This window comes from Dryobates pubescens, chromosome Z (genome assembly GCF_014839835.1).
Source record: "Dryobates pubescens isolate bDryPub1 chromosome Z, bDryPub1.pri, whole genome shotgun sequence".
NCBI classification, from domain to species: domain Eukaryota; kingdom Metazoa; phylum Chordata; class Aves; order Piciformes; family Picidae; genus Dryobates; species Dryobates pubescens.
The window spans coordinates 2,708,609-2,721,239 of NC_071657.1; the positions used below are offsets into that span (position 1 = coordinate 2,708,609).

A 12,631-nucleotide genomic window follows, 5' to 3' on the forward strand; every position below is an offset into this window, starting at 1 on the left:
TATAAATATAAATATAAATATAAATATAAATATAAATATAAATATAAATACTGCCTTAGAATAATTAATTAGGTAATAGAACAATGAATGAGGTAACTGGGAGCTTCTCCTCCCCTTCTACTGTGCCCTGGTGAAGCCTCACTTGGAACACAGCAATCAGTTCTGGGCTCCCCAGTTCAAGAAGGAATTACTGAAGACAGTGCAGCAGAGAGCAGCTAAGATGATGAGGAACCTCCATGAGGAGCACTGAGAGAGCTGGGGCTGTTTAACCTGGAGAGGAGCAGACTGAGAGGAGATTTCAATGTTCATCAATACCTAAGGGGCAGAGTGCAAGAGAATGGGCCCAGACTCTTCTCAGTGGTGCCTAGTGACAGGACAAGGGACAACAGGCACAAAGTTAACTTAGGAGGTTCCACAGAAACATAAGGAAAAGATTAGTCCCTTTGAGGGTGATAGAGCACTGGAGCAGGCTGCCCAGAGAGGCTGTGGAGTCTCCATCTCTGTAGGCATTCAGAACCCACCTGGATGTGTTGCGGTGTGATTTATTCCCAGTGACCCTGCTGTAGCAGAGGGGTTGGACCAGGTAATCTTCAGAGGTCCCTTCCAAGCCCCCACCACTCTGTGATTCTGTGGTTGATGATAGAGCATGTGCAGAAAGACTTCTGTAATGTAAGGCCACACAATCATGCACCAATTCGTTGTTACTTGCACTGTACCTGACCCGTGGCTGCTTGAGCTAAGGGTGTGCCAGCCTTGTGCAGCTACCACCCAGCAGCCTTTATCTAACCAGAACTGGAAGCAAATAAATATCTCGACTGTTTGATTGATTTAACTTTTGCATGCTCAGTAATGTAGTCCTCTTTTGGGGGCGGGGGGGAGGCAGAGACCTGCTCATCCGAACCCTCCCAAGCCACACGAACACCATCAAGCTTAGCTGACAGCATGCGTGCGTCCTGCTTTGCCTTGAAAAACACAACAAAACAAAACACAACGAAACAAAACACAACAAAACAAAACACAACAAAACACACCACCTTTCAGGCTTTTAAAAACCCAAGACGTCACCCACAGAAGAAAGGACGACACAGGGTTTTGCGAGGGCAAAAGGGAGGAGCGGTCAGAACAATGCCTTTGCTCCTCCCTCACCCTGGGAGACGCAAAGAGCTGGTCGCAGGCTTCCCGACCCTGTGCATGCGCAAACGTGAGGTGGTTTGGTGCCTTTTCGCCTTTTTTGGGGAGGTTGGTTTTGTTTGATTGGTTTGGTTTATGTCGTTTTTTGGTGTGTTGGGTTTTTTTTCCAGCTAAGGGCAGACGAATGTTGACTCCACTTTCGGTTTCCTTTCTCCCGACGGCTTCAAGTTTCACTTTCCTGCCTGCGACGGCTTCCCTTTGCCCGGCCTCCGGGTGCTAAGGCAGGGGGTGGGCTTGGAGTTCTCGCTGCCTGGCAGGCAAACCGGCGCCGGGAACCGGGGAACCGGTGCGAAGCGGGGCTCGCCATGACCGCGGAGGAGAAGAGGAGCCTGCAGTGCTACAGGCGGTACATCGAGAAGAGCCTGAATCCCGTCTACATCCTGAGCAACATGACGGACTGGCTGTCGGATGGTGAGGGGAAGGTGGCACCTCCCCATCGCCCCCACCCCAGCCCCGGGCTTCCCCCCCGCTGCCCTGCGGGGACGGGTGGATGGGGAAGGCACATCTGGACCGTTCTCTCACTCTTTTTTTCGGGTGTGTTGCTAGAGGTGAAGGAGAGAGTCCGGAAGGAGGAGGAGAAGGGAGTGACAGCTGCTGCTGCGATGTTCCTGGATGTCATCTTGGAGCTGGAGGAGGAGCGATGGCTCCGGGGCTTCATAGACGCCCTGGTCGCAGCAGGTCGGTTCCCGCTCCTTGCAAGTGCGATTTCCTCTGCTTCTCCTGTGGGGACAGGCAGAGAGAGCTGGGGTTGTTCAGCCTGGAGAAAGGGAGGCCTTTTCGTGCCCTTTCAGTGCTTAAAGGGGCTGATGAGAAAGCTGGGGACAGACTTCCGGGCAGGGTCTGTTGTGACAGGACGAGGGGTGATGGTTTAAACTGAAAGAGGAGAGATTTAGCCTAGTGATCAGGAGGACATTTTTTTTACAGTGAGAATGGTCAGACACTGGCTCAGGTAGCCCGGAGAGGTGGTGGATGCCCCATCCCTGGCAGTATTCCAGGTCAGGTTGGGTGAGGCTCTGAGCGACCTGCTGTAGTTAAAGAAGTCCCAGCTCACTGCAGGGGGCTTGAACTGGGCGTCTTTAAAGCTCCTTTTCAGTTCAAGTCATTCTAGGATTCCTTTTTCCTGCCACAGCCACTGCCTTGTGTTCAGCTTTCCAGACCAGCAAGGAGTGTTGCTCTGTCATCCCTGGGCTTCTGCTGTTGAATCTGGTTACACCAGATGAGCAGGGAAAAGCAGGTTGACAGGGGTGGGAAATGAAACTCTTTGGAGGTGCGAGGAAACCCCCACCTGAGAAGCAGCAAGGACACACTTGATCATGGAGAAATCCAACAGAAGAGGAAGGGTTGCAGAGTAAAGCTTCCCTGAGGGGAGGCTTGGTCTCTCCGGGAGCATTTAAAGAAGAAACATAGGAGCTATTGTTCTCGCCAAACGTAGTTTAAGGAAGTTAAATTCTCTGAAAGAGAAAGCTAAGTGAGTTTCAGGATGTCAAGGGGTGAGGGAGGGGGGTTAACTGTTAGCACGGGTTAGGTTCATTCAAAGACAGGGTCTTAAATTACAAACTGGGCTTTTCAAAGTTATTCAGAGGTCTTAAAAGTCAGTTTTAAAAGATAATAATAGAGGTTTTCAAGAAGTAAGCAACCAGTGAGGTAATTGTTCCTCAGTAGCTATGACTGCTTAGTGTGTGAGGTCCTAATGCAATTCCCTTTGCAAAATGTGGCTGGCAGAAGAGGTTGTGGAGGTGTAACACCAGCAGGATTTCATCTACACCTGTAGGCTCCATCACAGGTTCTTGTTGGAGGTTTATGAGGTATCTCAGCCCCTAAAATCTCATGCCATCAGCTGCTTTAGTTTTCATTTACTTACTGTTAACTATGGACAGCTACAGTGTGTGTCAGTGAGCAGCTACTACAACCCACACTGCCCTTGAAGCAGATGCTAAGTCCAGAGCAACTTCTTATCAGCCTGTGACAGGCATCATTTCTGAACTGCAGGAATATCTTCTTTGAGCAGGTTGATGGCATTCAGTTTGCTGTGTCTTCAGCAGGAGACTGGGCAGGTTCACCTCTAAAGGTCCCTTCCAGCTCAAACTACTCTAGGATTCCTTTTCCCTGCCAGAGCCGCAGCCACTGCCTGTGTTCAGCTTTCCAGACCAGCATGGGGGGTTGCTCTCCCATCCCTGGGCTTCTGCTAGTGCTATCCCTGAGCCAGAGACTGGAATTTGGCAATACCACTGCACTTGGCACACATTCAGGGAGAGGTGATGACTAGATTAAAGGCATTGTGGGGGTAGATATCCACATCACTTTCCTGCTCCTCCAAAAGAAAAGAGGAAGTTAGTCAAAATCCTCTGTTTTCCCACAGTCCCTGTGAGACCCTGACCTGCTTCTTTCCTTTAAAGTCCTCTAAAAACAATCCCCTGCCACTGCCTGTTCCAGGACAGTATTTTCAGCAGTCTAGGCTGCAGATGTCTGTGTTGCTTTCAGTCAGGGACTGACCTGAACCCAACATGATAAGGATGGGGTTTTTTTAGGTGTGGGGGGGAGCTAAGGACAAGACAAAAAGGTAATTGGATGGCAAATAAAAGCAAATGAGACCAAAGAAGTTTGTGATTCAGTGTCCTGTGCTCTGGGAAATCCTGTGGAAGGGTGTCATGGGCTTCAAGGACCCAAGGATTGTGTGAATGAAAGGAAGGAGGTGGTTGTGTTTGGTTGGGTGATGTGAGCTGTGGCATTACAAAGCTCTTACTCTGCTTGGCAGGTGCTGCTGCTGCTCTTTTAGCATGGTGTTTTTCATGTCACACATAAAGAAGCTTTAAAGGAAAGCACTCCAGATCTACCAAAAAAAACACACTACCACCAAAACCCCAACAAAAAACACACACACACACAACCCCCCCCCCCAAAAAAAACCTGTTTGTGGTTCACCCAGGATTTTGTCTGTTACAGGCCAAAAAGAAAGTTAATTTCTCTACTGTGGCTGAGAGAGAGGTTTCTTCAGCTTGCCCCTGGTGGATCCTGTAGTAATGTGTGGCAGGTTTAGGCTATGCCTTTAAAACTTAGCTGCAGGTTTAGAGCAGAAAGGTAGAAAAATATCAGTAAATCACTACTGGGTGTAAAAAGGAAAACAAAGGATTGTTCTGATGAAATTCATTGGGCAAAATTCCTGGGATAAGAGCAGGGAGCTGGGGTTGCTTAGCCTGGAGAAGAGGAGGCTCAGGGGAGACCTTGCTCTCTACAACTACCTGAAGGGAGGTTGTAGCCAGGTGGGGGTTGGTCTCTTCTCCCAGGCAACCAGCACCAGAACAAGAGGACACAGTCTCAAGCTGTGCCAGGGGAGGTTTAGGCTGGATGTTAGGAAGAATTTCTCCACAGAGAGTGATTGCCCATTGGAATGTGCTGCCCAGGGAGGTGGTGGAGTCACCATCACTGGAGGTGTTTAGGAGGAGACTTGATGGGGTGCTTGGTTGCATGGTTTAGTTGATTAGATGGTGCTGGATGATAGGTTGGATGTGATGATCTTGAAGGTCTCTTCCAACCTGGTCTATTCTATTCTATTCTATTCTATTCTATTCTATTCTATTCTATTCTATTCTATTCTATCCTAACAACTCTTCACATTTCACTTCCATTCCCATTCCCATTCCTCTCCTCTCCTCTCCTCTCCTCTCCTCTCCTCTCCTCTCCTCTCCTCTCCTCTCCTCTCCTCTCCTCTCCTCTCCTCTCCTTTCCGAACCGAACCGAACCTCTCCTCTCCGAACCGAACCTCTCCTCTCCGAACCTCTCCAAACCTTTCCCCTCCCCTCCCCTCCCCTCTTCTCTCCTCTCCTCTGCTCTCCTCTCCTCTGCTCTTTTCCTCTCCGAACCGAACCTCTCCTCTCCAAACCTCTCCGAACCAAACCTCTCCAAACCTCTCCAGTCTCCTCGAGTCTCCTCTCCTCTCCTCGAGTCTCCTCGAGTTGAGTCGAGTCTCCATCAGTCTCCCTTTCTCTTCTCTTCTCCTTCTGTTCTCTTCTCCTTCTCCTTTGCCCAGGAGATAACAATGCTTCTGGCTGACCTTCAGGTAAGAGCTAACACGGCTTTCTCTCAACTCCTCTTTTCCTCTGATACAAGGTGGGAGGGGGAGGCTTGGGGGGAGGCAGTGGAGCAGCTTCCCTGGTCTTTTAGACCAGAGGGGTTTCTGTCTTATTTGCTAATTGTTAATACCTATGTAATATTGTAAATCCTCTATGTTTTGTGCATATTCATTGCAGAGTGTAGCTCTTGCTTGTAAATACAGCTTCATGTGCTTCTAACTGAGCTGGTCTGGCTGAGTTAATGCTGGGGTCAGGGGGGAAACTTCAACCCACCACATGATGCTGTGTCTCTCTTTGTGCAAGGTTACACTGGGCTGGCAGAAGCCATTGAAAACTGGGACTTCAGCAAACTGGAAAAACTGGAGCTGCACAGGGAGCTGCTGAAGAGGATAGAAGCCACAATGCTGGAAGTCGACCCAGTGATGGTCATGCCTTACATAAACACATGCTTGATAGAAAGGGAGTGTGATGAGATCCTGCAGGTATGGTTAATGGCCTTGTTTTGCTGTGGTGGAAGTGCTGGCTGCTTGGCTTGTGGGACTACTCTGCTCTGGTGAGACCCCACCTGGAGTACTGTGTCCAGTTCTGCAGCCCCTATTACAGGAAGGATCTGGAGGTGCTGGACACAGTGTCCAGAGAAGGGCCATGAGGATGAGCAGAGGAAGGGATCTCCTCTCCTGAGAGGACAGACTGAGAGAGTTGGGGTTGTTCAGTCTGGAGAAGAGAAGGCTCCAAGAAGACCTAATTGTGGCCTTCCAGTAACTGAAGGGCGCTACAAGAAAGCTGGGGAGGGACTTTTGAGGGTGTCAGGGAGTGATAGGACTGGGGGAATGGAGCAAAACTAGAAGTGAGTAGATTCAGATTGGATGTTAGGAAGAAGTTCTTCCCCATGAGGGTGGTGAGAGACTGGCACAGGATGCCCAGGGAGGTGGTGGAAGCCTCATCCCTGGAGGTTTTGAAGGCCAGGCTGGATGTGGCTGTGAGCAACCTGCTGTAGTGTGAGGTGTCCCTGCCCATGGCAGGGGGTTGGAACTGGCTGAGCCTTGAGGTCCCTTCCCACCCTGACAATTCTATGATGCTATGAATTGAGGCCTATCCATCAGGCTGCTGAGGGAGGAGGGTGGCCAACCATAGTCCTCTGGCAAGGGACTTGACTCTCTTCTTTTTAGAAGAGCTTCTCACAGCAGCACCATCTGTAACACCTGTGCATCTCATTGCTCCCTACACCTAACTGAAGGGAGCTTGGAGTGAGGTGGGGATCAGTCTCTTCTCCCTTGTTATCAGGTGATAGCACAAGAGTAAATGGCCTGAAATGGAACCAAGGGAGGCTCAGGTTGGATATTAAGCAAAGTTTTTTCACAGAAAGAGTGTTCAGGCATTGGCACAGGCTGCCCAGGGAGGTGGTGGAGTCCCCATCCCTGGAGGTGCTCAAGAGCCTGTGGCCGTGGCACTTTGGGATATGGTTTAATGGCCATGGTGGTATTGGGTCAACAGTTGGACTCAGTGATGTTAGAGGTCTTTTCCAACCACAACATTTCTATACTTCTATGATTCTAAGAGTGGTTGTATAGTTCTATGATTCTATCAGCTCATTCTTCACCACTCTGGCTTGATGGATAAGGTGGCTTGCAAAAGGGATGCAGGCAGGGAAGCAGGATGGGATGGCTTTGGTGTTGACAGTGCTCAGCTATGTGTCCAGGCTCCCATGAAGCAACCTTAGGGGCTCTGGGAAGATGCTATGGGTGTCTTGCTATGCCTTTCAAATAGACCTCTCTCTGGAGCATTCACACTGCATTACTGGTCCTAAAAGTACAGAGGTGGGGCAGAAGAAGGGGCACTTAGATGTTACCTAAGCTGATTCCTGCTTGTTATGAGATTTGAGATTGTTCTTTCTATTTTAGCTGTGGCCACCATTTAAAGCTCTGAGTGGGTCTTTGAGTTCCATCAGCACCCAAAGGGGTGGCCATAGGGTGAAATGAAGCTTCTGAAGTCGTTAGCTAAATGCAGGGTCACAGAGATCAACAACATCTTCATTGCCTCTGGATGTGAAACTGCTGAATTATTACCCAGTTCTGGCTCAGTGTTGTTACCAGTGACTTAGGTGATGCTACCAATCACTCATCATTTACAGATGGTTAATATTAAGTTACTGGCTTGATGGCTGCACCCATAAAGTGGCTGTCCATGGGTCCATGTCCCAGTGGAGGCCAGGGACAAGCGGAGTCCCTCAGGGATCAGTCCTGGGAGCAGGCTTGTTCAACATCTTTGTGGGTGCCGTGGACAGTGGCATTGAGTGCACCCTCAGCAGGGTTGCTGATGACACCAAGCTGTGTGGTGCAGCAGACAGCTGGAGGGAAGGGAGGCCATCCAGAGGGACCTTGACAGGCTGGAGAGGTGGGCACAAGCCAACCTCATGAGGTTCAACAAGATCAAGGGCAGGGTCCTGCATCTGGGTGGAGGCAATCCCAGGCACAAATCCAGGCTGGGCAGGGACTGGCTGGAAAGCAGCCCTGAGGAGAGAGCCTTGGGGGTGCTGGTGGAGGAGAAGCTCACCAGGAGCTCTCAGTGTGCACTTGCAGCCTGGAAAGCCAACCAGATCCTGGGCTGCATCAAGAGAAGTGTGGCCAGCAGGGCAAGGGAGGTGATTCTCCCCCTCTGCACAGCTCTGGGGAGACCCCACCTGGAGTACTGCCTCCAGTTGTGGAGCCCCTATTCCAAGAGGGATCTGGAGGTGCTGGAAGGTGTCCAGAGAAGGGCCATGAGGATGAGCAGAGGGCTGGAGCACCTCTCCTATGAGGACAGACTGAAGGAGTTGGGGCTGTTCAGTCTGGAGAAGAGAAGGCTCTGAGGTGACCTCATTGTGGCCTTCCAGTATCTGAAGGGGGCTACAAGAAGGCTGGGGAGGGACTGCTCAGGATCTCAGGTAGTGATAGGACTAGAGGCAATGGAATGAAGCTGGAGGTGGGGAGATTGAGGCTGGAAGTGAGGAGGAAGTTCTTCCCCATGAGAGTGGTGAAGCCCTGGAATGGGTTGTCCAGGGAGGTGGTTGAGGCACCGTCCCTGGAGGTGTTTAAGCCCAGGCTGGATGAGGCTCTGGCCAGCCTGATCTAGTGTGGGGTGTCCCTGCCCATGGCAGGGGGGTTGGAACTGGATGATCCTTGTGGTCCCTTCCAACCCTGACTGATTCTATGATTCTACTGATGCTCTCTGAAGGAGTCTGGTGGGTGTCCTTGCTCCTTATGCCTCCTGAGAAGGATTCTCCCCACCTGCTCTGTTTTTCAAGTGCTGTTTCTTTATGGAGGTACATCAAATTCAGTGAGAAATTGCCTCTGACCAAACATCAGGTTTGCCACCACCAGATTTTGCACTTTGTCTTTGCCTGTTCTGGAATGACTTTTATTTATTTATTTATTTATTTTCAACCAGTTCAGTCTCAGAGGTTTATAACAGATGTGGCTTATTACAAGACTCTTGCCAGATGCAAACTGGCAGAGTAGCTCTGTGATGTCTCAAACCTTGTGGATGTTGCAGCAAATAGCTTACCTCCTGCAGTCCAGCTAAGTCCAGTGTGTGCTTAGGCAGGCAGAAGTGCAGCAGCAGTAGGTAAATGGCTGGATTTTACTGGAAACCACTTGTTCTGTGAGCAGGAAGTGCAACTTTCCACTGAACATAGAGGCATAGCATCACAGAATTACAAAGCCATAGAATCATAGAAGCATTTAAGGTTGGAAAAGAGGCCCAAGATCATCGAGTCCAAACAGTAAGCTAGCACTTGCAAGTCCACCACTAAAACCATGCCCCAAAACACCACATCCACACGTTTTTTGAACACTTCCAGGGACAGTGACTCCACCACTGCCCTGGGCAGCCTGGCCCTGGGCTTGACAACCCTTTTGCTGAAGGAATTTTTCCTGTGTGCCATCTAAACCTTCCCTTTACTACCTGAGGCCATTTCCTTTCATCCTGTTACTTGTTACCTGGGAGAAGAGACCAACTCCCACTTGGCTCCAACCTCCTTTCAGGGAGTTGTAGAGAGTGGGAAGTTCTCTCCTCAGCCTCCTTTTCTCCAGCTAAATGACTCAAGATCACAGGATCACAGAATCACCAAGGTTGGAAGAGAACTCAAAGATCATAGAGTCCAACCTGTCACCACAGACCTCATGACTAGACCATGGCACCAAGTGCCACATCCAATCCCCTCTTGAACACCTCCAGGGATGGTGACTCCACCACCTCCCTGGGCAGCACATTCCAATGGCTAAAAACTCTCTCTGGGAAGAACTTTCTCCTTGCCTCCAGCCTAAACTTCCCCTGGCACAGCTTGAGACTGTGTCCTCTTGACCTGGTGCTGGTTGTCTGGGAGAAGAGACCAAGCCCCTCCTGGCTACAACCTCCCTTCAGGGAGTTGTAGAGAGCAAGAAGGTCTCCCCTGAGCCTCCTCTTCTCCAGGCTAAGCAACCCCAGCTCCCTCAGCCTCTCCTCACAGGGCAGTGCTCCAGACCCCTCCCCAGCCTTGTTGCCCTTCTCTGGACACGTTCAAGTCTCTCGATGTCCTTCTTAAACTGAGAGGCCCAGAACTGGACACAGGACTCAAGGTGTGGCCTAACCAGTGCTGAGCACAGGGCAGAATGACTTCCCTGCTCCTGCTGGCCACACTGTTCCTGATGCAGGCCAGGATGCCATTGGCCTTCTTGGCCCCCTGGGCACACTGCTGGCTCGTCTTCAGCTGGCTGTCAACCAGCACTCCCAGAGCTTCCGTTTCCAGCCACTCTGCCCCAGGCAGAGTAGCCATTCACGGGGTTGTTGTGACCCAAGTGCAGGACCTGGCCTGAGGCAAAGAATCAAAGCAGAGTGTCTTTGGTCAGCCCCTCAGAAGCTACAGCATCTTCTCTTGTGGTGTGTGCAGATCAGTGAGTACAGGAGCAAAGCAGCCGGGATAACGAAGCTCATTGAGTGTCTCTGCCGCTCGGACAAAGAAAACTGGCCCAAGAGCCTCCAGCTGGCACTGGACAATGCAGGCTATTACAATGCAAGTGAGCTGTGGGATATGAGAGAAGGTAAAATGTGGATTTTTATTTATTTATTTTATTTATATTCATTTAAAATGGTCTTTTCCTGTTCTTCTGACCCAAAACATTGCGGGTTTTTTTATCAGGAGAATAAGACTGATTTGAAAGGATACCATCAGGCTGCCTTGAAACATGGCTGCTTAGGAGTAAACCAATAAAACTCCCCCTCTTTACTTCTATTTTCTGATTTTTTTTAAATAAAAAATGTCTTTTATAAAATGAAATGCAGGTACTGAAGTACCAATCATCACACATTACTTTTCTTAGTATTTTTTTTTCCCCTCTCCCATCCACAGCCTCCCTGGGCAACCTGTTCCAGGGTCTCACCCCCTTCCCTGTAGAGAATGTCTTCCTAATTTACAGCCTACATCACCCTTCTTCCAGTTTCCATCATAGAATCAATAAGGTTGGAGAAGACCTCAAAAGGTCATCAAGTCCAACCTGTCACCCAACACCTCATGACTAACTAAACTGTGGCTCTCATCCTGTGGCTGCAAGCCCTTGTCAAAAGCCTCTCCCCACCTTTCTTGTAGGCCTTCTTTACCCCTGTTTAAACCTGTGATCTTGTCACTAAACACAGGGGATATAACTTGCCTCCCAATTTATCACCTCCCTTGATTTGTTTTAAAGATTAATAAATGCACACTGAGAGTGTTGGTCCTCTACACCCAAGACTCTCAGTGCTATCCAGCTTGAATTGAAAGGGAGCCTAGAGGCAGCATCGTTTCATGTAGTCTTTCCATTCCAGCAACCCACTCCTTCACCTTGTCATCCCCACAAGCACAACACTTGAACGTCAAGAGAGTCAATAACCTGCCTGGTCTTTTTGTGGCTGTGCAGAGAATTTCAAGGATTTTGATGGTGAAGTGGGGGATGCCTCTGAGAACAGCTTTGAAGCCATGGTGACGTTTTCTGAAGAAGTGGAATGTGATAATTTCAGTGAAAATCTCTCTTCAGCTTCAGGTAAGACTGGAAGGATCTTACCCATTTCCTGATACTCCTGAAGCATGCAGATGTGGTGTTCCACAGAGGGAGGTACTGAGGAGCTAGTGTGGATTTCTGCCCTGATTTAGTTCCCTTCTTGTTCTGATGTTTGAAGGATCACAGGATCAGAGTATGTTAGAGGTCGGAAGGGACCTCTGGAGATCTCCCATTCCAACCCCTCTGCCAGAGCAGGACCATACAATCCAGCTCAGGTCATGCAGGAACACATCCAGACAGGCCTTGAAAGTCTCCAGAGAAGGAGACTCCACAACCTCTCTGGGCAGCCTGTTCCAGTGCTCTGTGACCCTCACAGTGAAGAAGCTCCTCCTCATGTTGAGGTGGAACCTCCTGTGCTGCAGCTTGCCTCCATTGCCCCTTGTGCTATCACAGGGAGCAAGTGAGCAGAGCCTGTCCCCTCCTTCCTGACCCCCAGCCCTCAGTTATTTATAAACATTTATTAAATCCCCTCTCAGCCTTCTCTTCTCCAGACTAAACAGCCCCAGGTCCCTCACCCTCTCCTCCCCAGGCAGTGCTCCAGCCTCCTAATCACCCTGGCAGCCCTCCCCTCGACCCTCTCCAGCAGATCCCTGCCCCTCTTAAACTGGGGAGCCCAAAACTGAACACAGGACTCAAGATGAGGTCTCACCAGGGCAGAGTAGAGGGGGAGGAGAACCCCCCTGGATCTGCTGGACACACTCTTCTTAATTCACCCCAGGATCCCATTGGCCTTCTTGGACACCAGGGCACATTGCTGTCCCATGGACAACTTGTTATCCACCAGGGCTCTCATGCTGGGCATTGCACATGTTAGGTGTTCCCCTTCATTTACCACACTTGAATAGATTAGAATAGAATGGAATAGAATGGACTAGAATAGAATAGAATAGACCAGACCAGGTTGGAAGAGACCTTCAAGATGTTCTTCTTCCAGCATGTTATCAAAAAAGACCTCCAGACCCCAGGCTGTTGATTCATCTCTCCTCTGATGTAGCTTGTTCATACATGGCCTGATCTTAGCCATCCTAGAGAGCTGAATGGGGCTGCAAAGGGTCTGTGCAGTGGCTGCCACATCTTCTGTGGCAAACTTTGCTCCAGCAGCAGTTTCTAGTTCCTGTTCCTTAAGTGCAAACCCTCTGACCAGACCACAATCTGAAAGGCATTAGCTTTCTAAGTCTGTAGAGGAAGGAATACTGTACATATATTCAGGGGGAAATGAGCTCTGGTGTTTTCAGGAGTTGAAAGCAAAAGAAAGGTCAGTTGAGGTGAGATCTGTCAGCCAAGACCTTGAAATGAATTCACTTTAGGAAGCACAGCTGA

The 12,631-nt window shown here is 49.8% G+C and overlaps 1 protein-coding gene across 1 annotated transcript in view; it reads left to right on the top strand.

Annotated features, from left to right (window-relative positions):
* The first annotated feature begins 1,479 nt into the window (after positions 1-1,479).
* The window catches only part of RIGI (RNA sensor RIG-I), a 38,162-nt gene continuing 27,010 nt past the window's right edge, over positions 1,480-12,631 (top strand). Inside the window, exons 1-5 of the mRNA XM_009900321.2 lie at positions 1,480-1,602; positions 1,738-1,869; positions 5,565-5,743; positions 10,168-10,318; positions 11,171-11,293. Coding sequence (XP_009898623.1) covers positions 1,497-1,602; positions 1,738-1,869; positions 5,565-5,743; positions 10,168-10,318; positions 11,171-11,293 — 691 coding nt within the window. The 5' untranslated portion in view covers positions 1,480-1,496. The remainder of the gene's footprint in view (positions 1,603-1,737; positions 1,870-5,564; positions 5,744-10,167; positions 10,319-11,170; positions 11,294-12,631) is intronic.